At 35.3% G+C, this 23376-nt stretch overlaps 1 protein-coding gene across 1 annotated transcript in view; it reads left to right on the top strand.

Annotated features, from left to right (window-relative positions):
- Positions 1-510: 510 nt before the first annotated feature.
- The window catches only part of LOC145675106 (XK-related protein 6-like), a 40457-nt gene continuing 17591 nt past the window's right edge, over positions 511-23376 (top strand). The window contains exons 1-4 of the mRNA XM_081745477.1: positions 511-839; positions 11692-11793; positions 16118-16335; positions 18908-19060. Coding sequence (XP_081601603.1) covers positions 550-839; positions 11692-11793; positions 16118-16335; positions 18908-19060 — 763 coding nt within the window. The 5' untranslated portion in view covers positions 511-549. The remainder of the gene's footprint in view (positions 840-11691; positions 11794-16117; positions 16336-18907; positions 19061-23376) is intronic.

The raw sequence follows: 23376 nt of genomic DNA, 5'->3' as shown, positions 1-23376 counted from the left end.
CAAAATATTTGTAGTGGAGCTAAATGAGAATATTTTATTAATACTGTACATATTGCGTATTTTCCTCATGTAAATATTTGAATATTAATAATAATAATAATAATAATAGACTACTTTCCGTCTAGTTGTACTTATATAAATATTTATTCTTTCTTGTTAATTTACACTAAAAATCTATGAATACATGACAATAAATTTAGCTTTTTAAGCTGTGTTAGAAATACGGCTATTAAAGTTCTTTAAAATAAATAGATTAGGTAGTTTTTTGTTTAACTCAATAAGAAAAATAGAATTCTGACTATAATTTTGAACATTTTATGATACATTAAATGTTATTTGTGTTATTATTTTGTCGGACCTACCGTACTTGAGGGATTACCTTTCGCCACTATCCAGACTTCAGCAAAAATTTTGCTTTTCGTCATCGCAAATCGATATATTATAAGGTCCTGATACAGTATAAAGTCCGAGAGGAAAAAATAAAAATTTTCCATATCTGTAGAATAAAAACTAAACCTTTAAAGACTACCTGCTGACAGTGATGTAGCAATGGAGGAAAGTACCGACCCAAAGCGAAATAACGAACCTGATTCTTCAAATATTAACGTGTATTCACCACAGCGAGAAGATGATAATGACGCAGTATCTAAGTTGCTACATGTTTCGATTTATCATATAATTTGCATATTTCTATCAATATTGACATACCTGTTTGACGTTGGATTTGATGTAATTTTGGCATACTTTTATTATGTTCATGGACATGGGGTTTATTTCGCTTTGACAGTAATATTTATTGCGTTTCCTTCAATTGTTACAACAGCATTCAGCATGAGATGGTAAGTGAAATGTTATTATCATCACATTAGGAGTGAAAAACCGGACACAAGCTCTGGTGGTTTCCTGTGACAGCTGTATGTACCTTTCGATGATTGTCATACAGCAAGCTGTTCAGTGTGGACAGTTTGCTTACAGAGTGGTAGTGCATTTTAAGATTATCTGAGGAATAGAATGTAGGGGGCAGTTTTACTATACGGATCCATAGATTGTGAAATTTAGAGAAAAAATTGGGGGTCTTTAATTTGCCTATTTTATGTCGAGAGTGTAACCCAACGAACCCCTGCGGGACTTCTAACCCATTCCTACTCCTACTATTACTACTACTTGTACTATGGATCCGTATAGTAAAACTGCACGGAATATAACTGGTAAGAATTGAACTTTCTCGAAATTTGTGTCCATACTAAAGGTTTTGATTCGTATCAGAAAAGGATGTACGTTGAGGACAAAGAATTGTAATAAAAGATTTGACCTTTAGTAAACGGGTATTGCCTGTGTGTGGAAACTAGTTCGAAAAATTTCTTAAAAGATGTAATGTTGCAAAGTATTCGGTTATAGTTAAGGAGCCGTACTTCTCATTTAGGGAAGAACGAGAAACGCCATACTTTCAGGCATTATTCATTGACTATCTAGGATGTTAAAAAGTAGGTAATAGACTGAGTTCTTGCCCTTGTACTTAGCGTGTTTAGGTAGTGCAACAGTAAGATGTATCCTCGTGCACGGGAGATGAGAAGTAGCTGTTCTTAACTATTACCAAGTATTCTTTAGCTCTTTTCATTGGTGATCCTACATATCAATCTGAAGAAAGACCCGTGCATCGAGTTGTTACATAACGTAATGCACTGTTCCTTTCGCCGATTCCATTCCATTCTAGTAATGTACCACACTGCTGTAATGAGATATACGGAAGTAGATCCACACATAATATCGAACCGGGAATGGTGAAGCTAATACTTCGATAGTGTGTTTGTAGATCGTGAAAGGGTAGCAATAATTTAATCTATGTAACCATGGTTTGGGGGTTGGACGTGTTTTGATAACTATAACGTAAACATGCATACTTCTTACTCACGTTGTAAGAAAAAAATTCTTACGTGTTTCCGATATCTGTTATTTGTATTATAATGTACTTTTTACTTAGAGATATTTGTTCTCGTCCGGTGAGCGTGATGCATTTTAGTGTTTATGCCCTTTGACATTACGTGAGCGTATCCAACGTGCGACACTCGCATAATGTGTAAATAGATTTGGGATATAGTATACGTAAAGCCGCATCAGTTCCCGAAGGAGCAGGACGCTCATACTTTCTGGGATTATTCATTGAGTATCTACGAACTTACCAAGGGGGTAACAAAGCAAGTTTTATTTACTTATCGACTGATACGAAAATAAAAAAGAGTGTACCTGTACTTTATATCTGCATGTGTAGTGCCCTTGTACTTTATCTATGACTATGTGTGTGTGTGGGGGGGGGGGATTTAACGCATATCGCATGTCTTGTGCACATGGATATTTCTTACTATTGCACTACGTAGAAAATTTATGGTATTTCATGTAGAAGTGGTAATAGAACACAGAAGAAACGCAGATCAGGGAGTTCTCATGTATACTATTACCTAGATTTGGACCACACTTGAAATTTGCTCGAGACTCGACTACACCACTGTGGCTATACAGTGAATCGAGCATATGTTGGTCATTATTGATCCCTGTTAAGTGTTGCTAATTTATAGAGAAGTTATTCTTGACCGTCGTAAATATGCATACATAACAACGCATTTTAAAAGCGGTGTCGCATCTCAGTTTACTATACAAAATGAAAGAAATGCGATGCACCTGCATGGTTGAAATCCAGTGAAAAAACGCGCGCTCCAAAATCAGACGTTTCTCTTCAGGTGCCTTGAAGGTTCTTCGTACAAGAACCACTAAGTATACATCATTTTGGTAGAAATTTACCTTAGATTTGACGAAAAAAAAAAAAAAAACCAACATTCCACGTTATGCCCTGTAGGTTAAGCGAGACTAATGATTAAAGCAAGTGTACGGTGATGATAGAATTAGTGGAATGAGAATGAGGGAGGGAATGAGTGTACCGAGAAAACTGTGCGCGATAGAAAAAATAATGGCAGGGTCATTTTTAGAGCGGAAAAGATGGCAGGAAGGGGAAACAATATGTAAACATGTAACATATACACGTAAGAAAGCATTTTCATGAGGCATTTAGCCGCCTGTCCTTTCTGAAGTACCTGTTTGGTTTATTGCAGTGGCACCTCGGTTATATGTAATAAGGGTCCCGATAGGAGAAATAGCTATAACGGTTGCTTATGCATTGCTTCAGCGGTTGTACGTGAGTTTGAAGTTAGCAGTTTACAACACAGTTCGAAATAAGCTTGGACATGATGTTCCTATACAAGGATGTTTCTTCTATCTACGACAAAGTACTTATTGCAAAATTCAAGAATAGGGTTTGTCAAGACTTTTATGATGAAGATATAGAGTTTTCTATGTTCTGCAACCAAATTGATTCACTGGACTTTCTTCTATGTGAAGATGCGTTGCAGGGCATGGAATACTTAAAACAGATAGCTCCTCCAGAACCAGAAGATTCATTATTTTGATTCAATATATGTATCCAGTTTATGCAGGAGATTAGGAGAAGAAGAAACCATGCGAGTAAGACGCATTCCACCACAGTTTCCTCGCCAAAATTGGCATGTGCATCAGGCTACTCTTGGAGATAACCTACGCACAAATAATTTATGCAAGGGTTGGAACAATAAGTTTTCCCGACTTACTGGGAGATTTTCAACATGACAGAGTACAAGGTGGTTATTGTTGTATGTACGAGTAATTTATGAGGCTATAGGACGACGAAGCTAACTGTGAATTTGCATTATACGAAATTAGACAAAACAAATTTATATGATAATGTAGTTATTGTTGCAGCTAAGTTATGTTCTGTATATAGTATTGCGAATTTGACTACATGATTTGCATTATAAAAATAATAACATATTGTTACTGTTGTTTCACTTAAATTATGTCCTGTGTACAGTAAACATCGATCCAGGATTAATAGAAAATGAAAGAAGTACCAAAATATCCGTTTGACAAGGTGTGTAGTAAAATCAGTTTGTTTCTCGAATATTCCAGTACTAATAATTTGTTTACAAGGCTAGAAATTCTTTAACTAATACATGTAGGAGGTAAGATTGAGTAATAAAATATATTTGAAAACGTTTTCTTATCTGTATATGTTACGTGTTTACATATTGTTTTCCTTCCTGCCATTTTTACAGTGATTCGAGAAAACGCGTGGACACGATATTGCCCATTACAAACTTACTTGGCTGGGAATCGAATCGGAACCCCACGCACCAAAAGTAAGCTATCTACCACTGATTTACCGTGCCGCCCGTTTGATGACAGAAAGATCATATACATTTCAATATTTTGTATGAACTAGTTATTTTTCAAAACTAAATGCTGCTGTTCTTCCTTTTCTGCATTTAGTTCTTTTCCTATTTTTTTTTTCCGAAGTGGTAAGAAGGTCATAAACAGCATTTCTGAGAGTTATTTGAGCATTGGCATAGAAATACTCTTTTATCATGTCCTTTTTTCTTTGGGGGCCACGGTGGCTCAGTGGTAGAGCGTTCATCTCTGGTGCTAGGGATCCCGGGTTCGATCCCAGCCCCCGCCAAGTGAACTTTGTGGTGGACAAACACCGTGTGCGTGGGTTTTCTCCAGGTTCTCCCGTTTCCTCCCACTTTCTTCATTCCACCATTTCATTCATTACTCATCATCACCGTCTCCTTTAGCCTAACCGGCATAACCGTGGGACGTAAAACTCAAAGATTTCATTTCATTTTTTTTTTCCTTTTTTCTTTGAAATGGCTTAAGAACGGTCAATGTTAAAAGTATGGGCCACCACAATAAAATTTAACGTTCGAAATTGTTAAACTAAATCACGCCATTACTGGAACATTTATTTGTGAAATACGAAGTTATAAATTTTTTTTTTTTTTTGGGGGGGGAGGGAACTTTCGTCCGAAGAAAACTTACACCCAAGAGAAATACCCCATGTGGATATTTCCATAAGCAGCAACATTGTAAGTTATTTCTGACTTCCAAAGAAAATCGCTTGAGTCGTTTTTAAGAAAAACACCCGAAAAGTAACTCAACCCTAAGAATAAACTACTCTTTGCGAATTTGTTACAGTTCACTTCTACCGTAAACTATAACAATATAGTTTTATATGTTCGTATAGACATAAAAACGTAGATATTATATTAATATTTAACACTGAGAAACTTACGAGTTATTTTCGGGAGGAAGTATTGTGGTCTGCTTATTCTTAATCTGCGCCAGCTGGTGAACACGACTGCCGTTGACAATGTTAACGATTTGGTAATACACTACCGGTATGTAGGCTTGCTTCTTAGGCTACAAAATTCCATTTATTGCAAGTAAATTGGGTTCAGAGGACAGTTATGACGTTGATTAGACATGCAGAGCAGAAACACGTTATTAATATACATGTTATTAATATACCGAGTAAATAATTGTATTAGTGGAGTATGCCTATCTGCGTTGTACCAGTAGTTAATTTCTATAGTATGTTTTCTCCATAAAATTAATAAAATTTAATTTCACTTAGATCAGGTAAAAAGTTACGAATTATTTCATATGATTGTTGAGGTTAGGTGATTGTTTTAATAGTGATAGCAATGGTTAAGAGTCAATGAACATTCCTTGTTTACATACTTGCCTGATGTCGGAAACAGGAAGTTGGGTAATTCAAATTAAGTATAAAATTTATGATGGATGTATATAATAGTAATAAAATTGGGTTGCTAAATTTAAATTAGAAATTTAGGAAATGAAATAATACTAAATTTAATAATAAAGTGCATATATATTGAAGTATGTAATAATAGTAATAGTTGTCCTAGAGGACGCTATGATATCCGGGACAGTGAAAATCAAGTAAGAGGTAAAGTAAGTTTATGTAGGGCAGTACCCAGAAAATTAGAAAATATCGCCAGAAAAAGGCAATTCGACCAGGAATCTTTAGAAAATTTAAGTCAGGACAAGCTCACAATCTTTTGGATATCTGGGTACTTGCCAATCAAGTGTTTGAAACCAAAAAACCGAATATTAATTTTCATGGTAATTTGTAATCATTATGAGCCAGTAGCCATCTTGTCATGAATTTGTGACTTGAATAAAAAGAACTTTGTGATTTAGAAAACTTTTCGTAGTGATTGTAAATTTGCAGAAGAAAGCTAAATTCCTGATCATGAGTAACTAAATTCGTTCAGTTTGCACATAATCCTGGGTAGGCCTATGGGGGAAAAACTAACTTTATCGCTGACAGGTCTATGAACATTCGTAAGTGTCCTTTGAACATCATCATCATCATCATAGGTATTCTGCCTTTACTGGCAGGTCACTTGCCGCAGCTGAGTAGCTTCCATGCTCCACAGTCCTCCGCTAACTTCTTCGTCTTCGCGTATGATCTTTGTTTTTATATCATCCATTAATTGTAGTCTCCTTCGCCCCCTCCCTCTCTTTCCCGCCGCCATACTCTCTAGGACAGTGTTTCCCAACCTTTTTCAACTTGCGGCACACTTATAGATATTATTTGTAAATATAAAACACAGTGGTATTTTTTCTGTGATAATTGATCTTCTCACAGAGAAGAAAGCTCTATCACTGGGCTTTCCATGAAAGCTAAATCATTATGCTTATTTTTCATTCTAACTTAAAAATAGAAAATAATTGCAATGAAATATTGGACTCAGGTTTTCAAAATTACGCTTTCTTCTTTAAAACTGTATGCAAATTTTTACTAACTTGTGAGAAGGAAGATCACTAAATAACGAACGAACAAACAAATCTCTCTTACTTTTAAAACAGAAATGTAGGTAATTTGTCGAAAGCATTGAATTATATTTTAAATTTTCAAGTTACGAAATAGTCTGCAACAATAAAGAAGCAGTAATGGTCATAACAATAACAAATACTTTTTTTCAACTTTAGAAATGTACAGAACAGTAACACGGTATGAAACTTAAAATTGTAGATTCATAGTAGAGGTTCATAGTAATGTGAAATACAAATATACACGTTTCCCTACGTTTTGCAATTTGACTGCTATAAAATTAATTTTGTTTCGATTCCTCGCGGCACACCAGCAGCCCATTCACGACACACCAGTGTGCCGCGGCACACCGGTTGGGAAACGCTGCTCTAGGACGTCCCTCATGATACAATCTCTTCTTAGGCAATGTCCCAACCAGTTTCTCTTCCTCTTCCTAATAATATCTAAAAGTGTTCTTTTCTCTTTTTGAACATAGCCATCCATTTTATTAGTCTCAAATATGAAATACGCTATTAAATATTAATAGGAAAAATTTGTGAAGCAACTCATTGCGTTAGCTATATGCGATAATAAAGTAGGGCTCTGAATGCTGCTAATCATAATAATAATTAACTGTTGATAGGGATAGTAATTGTCTCATATGCTACTTAACTTCAGTCTAGGTAATGATTTTCATACTTCGTTCACGGTTAATATTTAACAAAAGTGCAATAATTTTAATGTCCTAAGTACTTGAAATACGTTGAGAATATGTTTAGGTTAAGTTAGGGTAGGGTTTTTATTAGTTAGAAATATATGTAATTGATTTAAATGTGTTGTAATGTAATAAATGCATGTGGCAAGGTGTAACGACAATTTTAAGTTGAATATTGAAATATGATGATATGTTTAAATATGTGAACCACATGTCAACTGAGCGCTGTTTAATGAAAACGATAATTTGAATACGGAGACAGTAGTATGTTTAAATAATGTGAACCGCATACCAAATGAGCGCGATCTAATGAAGAAATCTATGAATTGGTATTACCGTGAACATTAAAAAAAAATAAAAAATAATAATAAAAAAAAACTTAATGCTGATATGATCTACATGTTCACGATATATTAAATATTTGAATGGAGTGATACCTAGACTGACCAAAACGATAAATGTTGTAGTTTTGCAACTAACTACTTAAATGATTAGAAATATATTTAACAGCGACAATTTATTGTAATATCTTATGTACAGTGAGATACACCAATGGACTATCCATAGAAGTTCAGCGTCAGAGAATAATAATAGAAAAAAATGTAATGATAATTGTTTGTTGTCCAGATTATGATCTTCCTCTTGAAATTAACGACACTATTTTGAATAATAATTTTTTTCTTCCTTTCTTCCATTGTTGATGTCTGAGTTTTAGTTGGCTGTTAACAAAGAAATAAATGTTTTATTAGAATTCAAAAATCACTTTTTCATTAGTATAGAAAAAATAAGTAAAATAGTAGTTCATGGGATGACTGGACACAGGCCTAGGGATGAGAGATTTATTAGACTGCTCATCGGAATGCCATTACCACAAGTTCTTGGAGGTACAGGTAAACAGTTTATTTTTCTTTAAAATGGATAACCGTTGCGCATAACATTAATAGTAATAAATTATAGGATATTTATTTGGAATGTAAGAAAATCTGTAGGATTGACGAGCCTAATTATTTGGTTTCTGGAAAGAATAGTGAAATGCTATAAAGTGGCTACAACAGCCAGGATCGGTCCATTTCCATGGAAACAAGAGTGAACTTTGAATTAGTACAAAATAGAAATTCAACAAATTGTTTAGTTAGAAATGGTTTATTTCGTTTTGTGGAGTTGCTAATGAAATATTATGAAATATGGATAAAATCGACTGACGTTAAGAAAATCACAGTTAATAGTAAACTATCCATTGTTTCTTCCTTTGCGACAAACAATTTATTTGATATTATCAGGTTAGTTATGAAATACGAACAAAATCGCAAGAGTTCTTTTCAGACAATTGCCCGAGAAAACTCAGTGCTGTGAGTAAACACTCACTTGTTGATTTTTCACGAGAGTTATGCTGCATTGGTCAGATTTTTCGCTGCTGAAAAACAGTTATGAATTACTCATAATTCTATCGAGATATTAATTTTACGACACACGCAATACTATAAGCTAACGAAATTCACAAAAGACAGGTTCTCATAGGTGGCCTTGCAAAATTTGTGCACGCATTTGCCAATAGATGTCCAGAATTCCAATTTTTACTAGTTAGTAGTAATTTGAAACTATAGCAATAATAAATATATGGTATTTTATTATATCACGGTTTGCTTCATAAGCATTTTAGATGTAGACACTCTGACTGTATAATCGTTATCAGCGACCTCAAAAATATGATGAAAGTAGTATTCAGCCTATTTGCAGAAGTTTTAAAACATCTTGCCCGCCATGTTGAATTTTTGATTTATGACTTCATACTCGTTATTAGCGACCTTAAAAATGAAATTAAACAAATTTTATAATTAATTTCGAGAAGTTTTAAAAACGTTTGCCCGCCATACTGGATCCGCCATTTTGAATTTTTGAGTTTTGACCTCAATCGTAATCAGTGGCCTTAAAAGTGTAACAAAATTAATTTTCTAATTTGGAGAAGTTTTAAAAATGTTTGCCCGCCATATTGGATCCACCATTTTGAATATTTGAGTTTTAACCTCATAATCGTTATCAGGGATCTCGAATACCTATATATTGATAATATTATGCGAATTGAACAACGTTTTCATATTTTGATCAGCTTTTTGAGATTTCAGCCCACTGTGCGGCACTTTCATATTTTCCGGAGATAAAATTTGTCGGCACCGTCCGGTTCACAGTTCTCTAGGACACGTGGCATCACTACAGCAGAGGCTCATTCGACACCTCTTGGTGTGTGAACTAATAACGGAAAGCTCTTGGTTTTTGTCGCTTAAATATGTTCCTAATAGTAGTCAGTTGGATGGTGCATCCAGTTTCTTCGCACTATTTTTGACTTTTAGACAGAAAACTTGGCGTGGAAAAGCGCTACCATGTACTCTTCTCAAAACCTGTTACTTTAGAAGCCATGGCTTCACACATCCCTTTCTTAGAGTAGCTTTGTGTTGACCTTTAAACAACTCGATGCAATCCGTACTATGCGATTGTGATTGTGCATAGTGAATCCATACTATGCGTATGGGAGGGGTTGAAACTTGGTCACATACGCGACTCTTCCTTCTGTTTTCGATGACAAGGTGATCGCTCTGAAAAGTTTTTTCTAAGTGCTAACTTATGTTTGCGGGGTGTGTAATGAACTCTTTGCACATTATTGACTTCCTGATTTAAGTTTACCGTACATCTTCAAGCAAACGTACTATGCTATAAATGCAGTAGTAACATCCGAAAATATATATATATCTACCTCATCGTATAGTGTTATTGAGATTTTGTAATAAAGACTGTATAGTGATAAAGATATTGTGAATTGTCAATATATAAGAAGTAGCCTAACGTTTGTATAGAACAATTAGTGAAGTGAGAACTGCTTTCTTAATATTGGCCAATGAGGGAAACAAGGGGCTTTCTCATAGCAAGAACATGCTTATATTGTTTAACCTCTTTTCAGAGTGGAAACAATTTGTTTAGAGTGACTTCTCGTATGTTAGTAACTTTATGAATATTCAAACCGTTAAATTTTATTTTTCCGTATTCAAGATATTGAACACAAGTAGGATCCAACTTGGTACTGCAGACACACTTGTAGAGAGTCGTCATTTCTCGCATACGTACTAATACAACTTCTGTTGTGGTAAGGAAAAGTAATAGTATATCTAAAAATATCCACAATTCCAGGATACTATTCAGTTACTAGTTAGTAGTAATAATTAAAACATAATTAGCACAAGAATGGATGAAATTAAATTTTAGTTTAACGTCCCACAATTATGCAATTTAGGCTAAAGGAGACGGATGATTAATAAGAGAGAATGATTGTGAAATTTATTTTTTATACTCTCCTACAGGAAATCGAATCTGGGACCACGCGCTAGTCACGATTAGCGGGAAGGGCTTAGCAAATTGGGAGTTGCAGAGTACACTGTAGTGCAGTTCAGTAGAACGGATAACATATCTACTATATCGACTGACGTAAGCAGCAGGGAACAAGCGTCTGATTCAAGATCAAATTAGATTTTATTTCACATATAGTGTTGTACGGTGAGAGTGTAATGTGCTTAATCTGAAACTTGTCCCAAAAACTCCTCCATATGCTAGATAATAATCATGGCCTCTGATGTTGATAGCGTACTTTGGATAAAGAAGATTATAAGAATAACGCTTTTGTAGAAGTAGAAGTATCTCTTGCACATGGCACTAGAATGCCTTGTCATGTAGCTTAGTGAGTACATTATTCGTATTTTTTTTTTTTTTTTTTTTTTCGTATACTAACAACATATTTCGAAGCCCACAAAACAACAAGCTAATGCAACTATAGATTGTGATTAAACTTCACAACAAAAGAGAACCAATTAGTGAGTGTGAGAGTTAACACAATGATTTTCCTTCCACGCAGATATCAGTGGCGTAACTTAAGTGTATCTTGTAAGATGTTCTGATGCATATAAATTCTTAGTTCCTTAAATAGAAGAGGAATTAGTGAGGTTAACCGTGATCCTATCTCCGTATTGTCTTGTAAATAAATTTATACCCCACCTTATATTGTATTTACAGTGTTGCTTTTTTCCACTTCTTTTTATTGTACTTCATCCTTGCCTTTTGTACATTTTCTTCTTTCTTCTCCCCATACTTTTTCTTGTATCTTCCTTTGTCTTTTTTTTTACCTTATTACCTCTTTTTTTCTAATCCATATACAGTTTTTTTTTTCACATTACAGAACTATAACATAAAATTGTATAAGTCAGAAAACATAATAATCATTTTTTTTCAGGTACATCATTGATGCTGATGATCCTTCTCTTCCTAAGGCGCCTTTGTGGAAATGGGTTTTACGCATTATTGTATTGTTATGCCAAATGGCCCCTTTACTCAGGTAAGAATCTAATTGAGTTTATGCTGTTTTGTTTCTAAAGAATGGGGTAAATTTCTAACAAGTGTATGCAGTCTCTAGTGCATTCGTAAAGGAGCGGATCTTTGTAGCTTAATTTTCTCTTTAGTTAAATAACGAGTCCAACTCCGGCGTACTAAAAACTGCATAGTACTTCCATAATTAGACAGTTATACACAATTAGAGCTCGAAGCTGGTGAACTGAGATTTCGATGCATAATAATCCGTTGTCAGAACATTGAGACAAGAAGAAAGGAAAAAAGTTTCTTGGCGTGTGCCACTGATCAACCATATTGAATATTTGGAGAAATAGTGACAGCTTCGTCACATCGTTAATTAGGCTTTCGAGACATACCGTTTTGGTGTCTGAGCTTCCAAAGAAACAAAGAAACTCAGCCTTTTTACTCATTTTCTTCTACTGATCAGCTCACAGTGGTAACTGAAATGTAAGATATCTAATACTTTTCTTTAGTCGCTGTCAAAATATAATCGTCATAAACTACTTCACGTTTAACGAAATTTAAGTGAAGTTCAGGGGCCGCGGTGGCGTAGTGGTAGTGTTCACCTCTGGTGCATGGGTTCCTAGTTCGATATCAGCTCGCGTTAAGTGAACTTTGTCGTGGACAAATACCGTGTGTGGGGTTTTTCTCAAGGTTCTTCCATTTCCTTCCTCTTTCTTCATTCCACTATTTCATTCGTTCTCATCATTACTTTCCTTTAGCCTATACGGCATAAGTGTGGAACGTAAGCCGAAGTTTTTAATTTCATTTAAAGTGAAGTTTTGTCCTCAACGTCATGAGCTAAAGTTATTCTTTCTGCTGATAGGCTTAGTAAAATAAAATAAAATAAATAAATGAATAAAATTTTCCCAGCAATTTTCTTTCGTTCCTCAAATTTTATTAGGAAATACAATCTATACTATTTTGTAAAATAGTAAAGAGATTCTCTCAACACCTAGGCTATACTACCATACACAGAAGCGTGAATTTTGGACAAAATACTGCTCGTGGAACGAAAACATGGTGTAAGAAATGAATTTTTTTAAAATATTTGTCTCAAGAAGGGGAGTTGAGGTAAAATGGGGTTGTTTATTATTATTATTGCCAGGACTAGAGTAACTCACAATACTTAAAGCTAGGGAGATAAAATTTGGTATATAAATTACTGCTTCTCGTGAGATCAGCGATTTCAAGCAGTACCGGATCTTCTTAGTGGAAAGATAGGTTGACCGTTCGTACACATCAACTTATATTGGCTTTGTGCCGTCCATGTCATGAGGACAACTAGGGAGCTACTTGAAAGAAAGAAGTATCGAACTCCGGTCTAGAAAGCCAGTATTAACGGCGAGGGGAGTCGTGCTGACCACACACCACCCGTGCATGCCACAAATCGGCTGGTAGGGGCCCCCGGAGGACTTGTTACACCAGGAGTTGATTTAGTTTTCTTTACATATGATCGAATTGTTAATTTAGCTCAGTGTTTTTGAAACTTTGTTAATATGTTTCAGAGTTCCGATTTCAATAATAGTCTAATTTCCGATCTTGTATTCATAAAATACTCTATGTGGGGATTCGCTTACGTTGGAAGTGTGAAAAATCGTAAGCACTTCGTTAAAAATGTAATCATTAACATATATTTCAGCAGTTTTGAAATTACCGCTTATAAAGGGGTGAAAAGGATGGCAATTTCTGTAATATTCTGATTTCCGATTTTATATTCATAATATGCTCAGCGTGAGAATTCGCTTGAGCTGAAGGTGTGAAATTTAGTATATAAACTAGTCATTGAAAATAAGCGAACATGTGTTTCAACGTCTTCTCAAATTCCGCTTATAAAGGGAATAAGTGGCTAATATAATATTTTAATTTCCGATTTCATATTTCTCATATGGTCAATGTGAAGATATGCTTACGTTGGAAGTGTGAAATTCAGTGTATGAAATCTTCATTAAAAATAAAGTTTTAATTGTTTAAAATCTTCTCGTAAGAGGAGAAAAATGATTTCATTTTATCATGTCCGATTTTTTGAAGAAATAGCAACAGGTTTTTAAAAGACATTACAAAGAAAGTTCCTGTAAATATGGGATTCCGACATATGGACATCTTACTGTAATAATTGTATTCCTCTTCCGCGTCGAAAGTCCTGCTTTAGTGGTGCCTTACGTCACAATTCTTATGTGCCGACCAAATTTCAAGTTTTTACGTTAAGCGTTGATGAGTCAGTCAGGACTTCTTTTATATATACAGGGTGTTTCATAAACAAGACCGACAACGCGTGGGAGGTGATTCCTGACACTAAGACAAGACAAAAAGTGTAGACCAAGCTTGGCGGAAAAATACTTTCTTTCAGTGCAATGACCAGTCGAGAATTTGTTAGAAAAATGCAAAAACAACCGTAGTTTAATTCGAGAACATTATGTCGGATCGAAATCTGATAAAGGGAATGTTCATTATTTTATTATAAATTCCTTTAATGGACAACTGGACCTGGTGTAGGGGGCACAAAGGTGACCCTCCAGAGAAACTAGGTAATTCCTGGGGTATTTTATCAAAAGTTGAATGAGGAAAATAAACAATCAAATACAATATTTCAACGAACAAAAGCTATAGTACATCGTTCAAGTTAGAAGAACACTGTTAGAATTGAAAAGGAAAGATACACATGTTAGATTGATCTACTTTGTCTCACTACAAGATAAACTTTTCAGCTAAACATTGTTCGGCGTAAGCTCTAAACTGCGATAAACAAAGCCACGTGAAACTAAATCTCGCTGATTTGCTGTTGTCCTATCGACGCTTGTACTCCGCAAAATAATTCATGTGATTGCATTATTACTTTTACTATGAAGCTTCATATAAAACTGCTATATTATTATAAATGACAAAAATATAATACGGATTATCTAATAATACTGCAATCGAATGTGGGTAATGAAACAATAGAAATAAACACTACGCATGCGCAGTAATTTTGGCGCCAACTCAACTGTGGACGGGTGTTCTGCTTTTAAAGTCTGAAAGATGGCTGGCATGAATCCCGGTACCGCGAATGTTGTGGTGAAATACCAACAAGGTAAACCTTTACTCACTAAGCAGCAATTGTTTACCAGCGAAATTCAAATACTTTTTTTTTTTAATCTTTCGAGTTTTTTTTTTTTTTTTTCTTTTCCGCTGCTGCTGTAAGTATCTGGGCAACACGAGACAGTATTGTCAAAATGCACGTGTATAAGTTGCTCCTCCCCGTGGGAAGTGGGGGTGATACATCACTAGCCAATCGTATTTGTGACAAGCGGAAGGATACAAATATTTTGTTTATCGGAGTTTGGAGCTTACGCTGAACAATGTTTAATACAAATTCATGGTGCACCACACCTTCGTTGTCGAAAAATTTAATGAGCATCACTTTTGTTTTAGATTTGATACGACGTGCTTTCTTTGGTGGAGGAGAGGACGTTGTGTGTCATTCTGATGACTGCATTTTTTTGCTCCGGGTTGCGTTTTGTCCTGTACCAGCCTCCCTGCTCACCGGATTTAGCACCAGCTTCCCCACGATCAAAAAGAGCCTCAAAGGTAACCGTTGGTAGAAGATATATCAACCAACGCGATGGCCGAACTTGGGAACGTACCATAACAGGACTGTCCAAGTAGCTTCCAGCAATGGCAGGGGCAGTAGAACAAGTGTGTGTGTGTTCTCAAGGAACCTATTTGAAGGCGATTAAGTGAAGTGTACCTATATTGTGGTAATAAATAGTTACAACGAAATTCCGGGAACTTTTGATAGTCCCTCGTAAATATACATTAAAATAAGATAAAATAGCTGTTCATATGGTTAGTTCTGCATCGAACCCGGCGTATCGGCTAGTACACGGTCGCTGTTATTTATTGTTAGCTAGAAAATAAGGCTGAGAGAAATAGAGGAATATCTAGCAATTATTCAACTAACTATTCTAAAATCTATTATGTAGTTACGGAATGGTTTACAAATGTAGTAATTATTTAGGTTGAATTAGTCCTGTATAATTTCTCGAGCGTCTTGATGTGAGTTTCATAATTTTCAAAGGAGCATCAGAAACTTTAAAGGAGGCCGATTTCGACTCATGTTTAACTGAACTTTTTAAATGAAAGTATTACCTTTCGAAGTTTGCTGTTGGTATTTTTCTGCAAATTGTATGTGCTCATATTACCTTTGTTATTAGTAATTGTGCCGCTTATTTCAAGAATATTGTAAATTTTTCTGTACTGAATATATGTTTCGGTTATTGTCTACGCATGTATTAAGAGTTCAATATATAAATTCTTCGCATTTACAGGTATTGCGATGCCTTAGTGTTCTGCTTAAAAACTAGAAAAGCTGAGAAAGAGAACCAGAGATTCAAACAATGCAAGTATTATAAGTGTATGCTTGATGAGGACTCAGACGCCGCACTACTTAGATTATTTCAGTGTTTCCTGGAAGCAGCGCCACAAGTTATCTTACAGCTTATTATTTTGATATTCGAAGCATCTCAACAGCAAGAGAGTTTACTCGGTAAGTTTGTTTAATCAATGAGTGATTCTTATAAATGGTTATTCCGAATTCAGTTTATTAGTAGAATTTATTGCACTTAAGAGCAATAAATCTGTAGAATTAAATGCAAGTTCCATGTTATGGAGATGTTTTTAATTTTACTTTTGTGCCAGTCGTTAGATAAATTAAGAAAGCGGATAAGTTTTATTAGATTTATTGCAAAATATGAAACATTTCAGTAAGATAGTGTGCAAAGATTTTTGTTATTATTTAGGAAAAGAAAGTAACTAACCTAACTGTAAGTAAAAATGAGCCACACAGTTCTTATTTAGATGAAGGAAAAAAAAAGTAATATTCTTGCTTAAAAATCCGAATAGGTATGTCAATGTATATGGGATCTGTATTATACGAGGGTCATTTCAAAAGTCATAATTACTACAGTAAAAAAAATAAATAAAATAAATAAATAAATAAATAAAAATAAATAAATAAAAAAATAAACCGTACAGATGTCAATGGAAATTACTATTTGAGTCTAAAGGCCACCGGACGGTGCTTGTCAGTATCATCAGCGGAAAGCAATCGAAAGATATACGAATTTCCTATTCGATCAAGCTTTAATATCCACAAATAAGCTCAAGTGCAAAGGAAAGGAAAAAAAGAAGTGCTATATCTTAAGATTTGTTTTACGGATGGGTCAAGTAGTTTCGTCACTTCCGGTATCAACTAAAGAGCAAAGTTCGAAAGTTGTATTTTGGATTCCAAATGACTGCTAGGCAAAGAAAGATAAGCCGGAATATACAGTGCGTTCCACGAATAACACTAAGGCCCATCTCCTGAAGAAACCAAGGCAGATAGAAACATGAAATTTTTCGTATCCTTCAACGGACATAAAAGACAGCATTATGCTGATAAAAAGAATCCCCCAAGAGGAGGACTTAATGGAGTTACGGGGAGAGTTATAAAATTTTAAATAGCAACCCCCATCGTGTGGTACCTCGTTTGAAAGCTAATGACGTGTAAAGACCAGTTCTGGAAACTGCTTGTCGCTATCGTATGTGTATCCATCATGGCGGCCATCCGTAAGTACGGTCGAAGTACTCGTAGTTACCCCTCATAACCTTCTTAGGCCCTCCTCGTGGGGTATTTTCCTTATCAGCATAATGTTGTATTTTGTGTTCCTTTAAGGTTACAAAAGGTTTCATGCTTCTATTTGCCTTAGTTTCTTCAGCAGATGGACCTTAGTGTTATAAGTTTAACGTACTTCGACCGTACTTACGGATCGCTGCCATGTTGGATAGAGAACGCCAGCGACATGTGGTTTCCACAATTGGTCTCTACACGTGATTACATTTCAAACGAGATACCACACGGTGGGGGTTGCTACTTAAAATTTTGTAGTTATCCCCCGTAACCCCCTTGACTGCACCTCGTGGGGGTTCTCCATATCAGTATAAAGTTGTCTTTTATGTCCCTTGAAGGTTACAAAAGGTTTCATGTTTCTATCTGCTTTTTTTAAGGAGACGAGCCTTAGTGTTATTCGTGGAACGCACTGTATATATATATATATATATATATATATATATATATATATATATTCCTGTATTTTCATGCATATACGTTTCCTTACCTCCCTTAACTTTGATCTATTTATTCCTTGAAGCTTCGAAAATTTAAACAAAAGGTATAATTCTCTGTTTAGTAAATGTTTATAGATAATGCTAAACAACAAATGAAAGATTAATATGTAGCATATTTAGTATGTTTCTTTGTAGCCTACTAAAAGCAAATGGTAGTGGAAGTGCCTCATACTAGACCCATCCAGTGGATTCCACCTCTGGTGCTTGGGGTCCCGGGTTCGATTCCAGCCCCCGCCAAGTGAACTTTGTGGTGGACAAACACCGTGTGCGTGGGTTTTCTCGGGGTTCTCCCGTTTCCTCCCACTTTCTTCATTCCACCATTTCATTCATCACTCATCATCACCGTCTCCTTTAGCCTAACCGGCATAACCGTGGGACGTAAAACTCAAAGATTTCATTTCATTTTCCATCCAGTGGATTCCAATATTGAAACGGAAAAATAAATTCACAACTTCTGGTGTAGAGGGATGAAGGTGGAGATGGTACCCATTCTTCTATTGCTAAATTCGCAGGAATGAATAAAATTTAAAAAAAAAAAATCTTAACAATCTTTGCTCTCATACTTGCCGAGAAAGGACGAACGGACGGTTGGACATACACAGTTTTCTCCAAGACTTCCCATGTTTATAAGTAACGTAATTTGGAAGTCTAAAAACAAAACGGGATTTCGGAACAGTCAGAATATTTAGAGATTACACCAGCTTAGATGTATGTATTCTATCTCTTTTGTAATAATTTTTTAACCTTTCAAACGTGTTGTAACCTACCAAAGTTCGAGTTTAGTAGTAGTAGGAATAAATTGCTGATACATGAAATCATCGAACGTGCTAAACAATTCAAACTTTCTAATTTGCATAGCAAGAATTAATGTTTTCTGGCTTAGAATAATTAACAAGTATTACTGAGTTTTAATAGTAAGTGTATAGTAATAAAAGTTGTACGTTCTATTCTAGATATTCAACTTTGTGCCATTGTGACTTCTCTCGTAAGTATAGCCTGGACGCTAGCTTCGTACCATCGATCTGTAAGGTTGTCACGGGAAGATAAAGATGAAATGGATTGGCAAGGAACTGTTATGCAGTTTTTATGGCATTTAATGAGCACTGGTAAGTTGACGTTGCCGTTGATATGTAGGATGTTTTTTTAACTTGAGACTGCAAAATATGTCGAAAAATAATCATCGGACGAAATATATTCGAAATAAAAAGTAATATTTTGTAGGAGAAAATTCACCTGCAATTTGTATTAGGAAATAAAGTTAGCCCCGCATCGCCCCCTTTTAGGTAGCGGGGCGCAACTTTGAAAATTTAAATGGAGATTTCCGTTTTTTACTGCAGATTCGGATTCTACGGAAAAAAAGGAAATACATTTTATTCGAAATATTTTTCTGGATTTGTAATAGATGAAGCTGTGTCATTGAAAATTAGTTTCACTAGGGTTTCTTCATCTGTGAGTCCCCTCGTTTAATTGCAGAATAAATCTGCGATAAACAGTACAACTCTCTTGTATTAAACGTTCGGCATGAAGTCAGATAATTCAAATATGCCAGTGCAGCTAGGTGCACTGTTCGGTGTTATTCATAATTGGATACCAAGCATTGGATCGGCATATATATATATATATATATATATATATATATATATATATATAGAGTGGCGGATCCAAGATATGATCAAGGGAGGGGCTAAACCATAATTTGCCGCTTTATCCAGTGTAAAGCAGGATTGAAGCCCATTTTATTCAGTGTATATCTGAGCGTCAAGGATCCCCTCTGTGTATGTATGTATATATATATATATATATATATATATATATATATATATATATATATAATATGGGGGCGTAACGAACGTTTCCAATCATAGTTATCGTTGAGAAACACAACATATGTTGTTGTTGTTGTTGTACTTCATTTCGAGGTCACAGTGTGGCATCGTAATAGGTAATGTGTGGTAAGTTTTGGGGTGTTTGCAGCAATATGTATTGTGCTATGAAGAGTATTGTAATTTGCTACTATGACGTGTAATACAGACTCGTGAACGCATCATCATGCACAGCCGCAATCTCTCCTATTTTCCAGATGTGGTATAGTTTTACTCATACCCATCTTTATACGCCAACAAAAATGGCATCGTTCTCAGTAGTACAACGTATCCTGTAAATGACCCTATGAATAAAAATCTTCAGAATTTAGATCAGGAAAGATCCTTACCAAAATACTAGTTCCAGAGAAGGAATCTATCAATTGAATTGCTGATTCAGGAACGTTTTAGCAGCAAAGGGGAAAGGGGGGGGAGGGATATAGGTATACCACATACGTTGAATTACGTGCAGTGAGTCATTCTCCAGCAAGAAATTTTAAATGTTTTCGCGAGCAATCACAATACTCGTGTCTTTATTCCAGGTATAATATACGATTCAGTTAACCTTTTCCATTTTGATTTATTTTCTGAATTCTAATAATTGAAGTATAAGTTATAAAAGTGTATTATAGATGGTTTATCATTATATAACTTTCAAAACGTCAATAGAGTAACCCTACGTGATGGTACAATAGTTTAAATTTTATAACGAGTGTAGCTCGTCATTATGGGATTTGGCACCGGGAGGCCACGACGAGCTAGACTTGTCATTTCAGTGCAAGGGGCTAATGTGTTACTGATTATTCCTACTCGTATATTAAGGGTCTTCACTACAGCGAAATTAAACTACCGCTAATTTTAGTTTTTTTTTTCTGTAATATCTTCAAAACAAATAAAAATATTCGAAAAAGCAAAAACGCAGTAAAATAGACAATACGACTGCATATGATACCATTATCACAACTCATATATCTGCTTTGGATTTGCAACTGTAGATAGATTTAGCATATTTTGCGGATTGTGTAAATAGCGGCATACCAAAAGAAGATAGGTGAATTGTGGTAAAGATATCACATGCAACATCGTATTGTGTAGTTCACTACGTTTCTGCTTTTCGAATATTTTTATTTGTTTTGAAGATATTGCAGAAAAACGCTAAAATTAGCGGTAGTTTAATTTCGCTGTAGTGAAGACACTTAGTGCTTAGTTGATGTATTGTTGCTTTAACCATATGAAAATGCTAGACATCCACACATGTGTATTGTGAATGTTCTTCGCACCATCCCAAGTAAACTGTGCTTCTTTAGTAAATAGTACCGCATATAGAAATTCTTGATAACATATCTTCAGAAACCACTGACAAAACACTAATGTGGAACAGAGGCAGACTGGGAATACAAGGGCCCACCCGAAGAATTATATTTAAGAGCCTTAATGAATACCGAGTTGGTCTGGAGTCTGGACTTCCCTTCTAGGAATTAACAGGGTCGATTTAGACGAGGAGCGATTTTTCCGAGTAGCTTGGAGGCCTCAACGCAGATTAAGACAAGGGGAAGACGCAGATTAATTTGGCACGGGCTGTGGGTAACGTCTTCCCATTGTTATTTCTATTGAGGTAAATTGCTTTGTTGCTGACATCCCACAAATTCAAATAAATGAATGAAAGATATATATATATATATATATATATATATATATATATATATATATATATATATATATATATATATATATATATATATATATATATATATATATATATAAAATACAAAGCGTATCTTTACCGCTTCGGAAGTTGGTAGAAAAATCAGTTTTCGCTGCTTTGGATCACTTCCAGCTGTGACAAGTGCATTCATTATTCTCTGCTTCTTTATGTTTATGATATTCGAATTTTTCTTTCTTTCGATTTTGTGTTAATCGTGTACCTTTTGACGATTCTATCATTTTCAGATTTTAAAGAAAACCAAATTCGCGAAATGAAACAGTTCTACGTTTAGAAAATCGCATATAGAACATAATCCTTACTACACTTTCTGCGTCACAAATATGCAGCTATTTGCGTACTGTACGTTCTAACCGATAGAAATGGTTCGCAAACCTAGCGGAATTGTACTGAAATTGAACTAGAACAGTGCTATTCAACCGGGGGTAAGCGAAGATGTTTCTGGGGGTGCGTAATCCTAAAATAAGCATATTTCCAATATTTATTGAATGATCATAGTTAGAGAATTTATTGAATAATCAGTGCTATTTCTCAACTTCTTCCATTTCCATCAACATATTTGTGTGAACAGGGTTTCTCTGCATTAACATCAATAAAAACGAAGCACAGATCCATGCTCTGTATATGTTATCGATTGCACATCACATTATTGGATACATAAATTATGGACGAGTTAATAACTTACATGTATTTTTGAGACTTTTTATTGTATTATTGATTCTTCAACAAACAAGGCTACGGGTTGGGCATTGGCCCCCTTTCCCTGGTACCCTCCTTCGCTAGCACTGTGGGCCCGTTATGTCTGGTTACTATGAAAGAGAGCGGAGTTTTGAATTATAACTAATAGAGTAATATCTTAAGTGATTTGGCAGAGGGCAGGGCCCACCCGGAAATTTCCGGGTATCCGGGCGGCCCAGTCCGCCTCTGATGTGGGAGAAAGTTGATTTCACTAAGGCATTGTATTCTCTAAAGATAGTGCCGATAAAGGAATTGATTTTATCGAATCTTCCACATTGTCACATAACTAGTTGGGTTGATCCTTGCTTGGTTCCTACTTGCATCTGATACTGATAACACTCCTATCCTCAATACGATGCAGGACTCGTACTATTCTTGCTTCCGATATTCTAGTATGCATTGATCATCCGCAATATAAAACTCGTTTTGTAAACAAGACTTTCTACCAGACGTTCACGTAACTTCTGAAACGTCGTATTGTTCTGTATGGTAGGAAATCGTTCGTCATATAAACGCTTTACATCAGTTGCATTGCAGTTAGGATTAGCAGGTCACTATGTGAGATACATCAGCAATTTCCCAATGCGTGTACATTAACTCAATGATTAGCTTACCCACAAAGACACTATGCAAATCTGATGTGTTAATTCTGTTAATTATAAGCTGAGGCGAATGGGTTGACGTCTACAAACCATAACACTTACTTTCAGAACAGACAAGAATGGCATTTACAGGACAGTGTATACCTCTACAATCTACTGAGGTTGTTGTCACTCGTTGTCAACTTACAAATGTTGGTGTTTATAGATACAGACTTAAGATATAGGAGAAAGTAGGACAGTGCATAGTGTTGCATTACAAGTCCATTGCAGCTAATGATTGACATTTTAAGAACTTTTTGTAGCTCATGTTATTGTTTCTATGGTATACTACAAAATTCCCACACATCTGGTGTGACTGTATGTAATATGACCTAGCACTGGAGACCATGCGAAATAAATTATAACATTGTCCTTGATCAATTTCCTAAATGTTTCTTACATGTTAGTTAACAGCTGTATGTTATTGAGCAATCTTGAGTATGTGTGGGTACCTGTAT

The sequence above is a fragment of the Thermobia domestica genome, chromosome 2, assembly GCF_964235325.1.
Source record: "Thermobia domestica chromosome 2, izTheDome1.hap1.1, whole genome shotgun sequence".
Taxonomy (NCBI): Eukaryota; Metazoa; Arthropoda; class Insecta; order Zygentoma; family Lepismatidae; genus Thermobia; species Thermobia domestica.
This window is presented reverse-complemented; position numbering and strand designations above follow the sequence as displayed.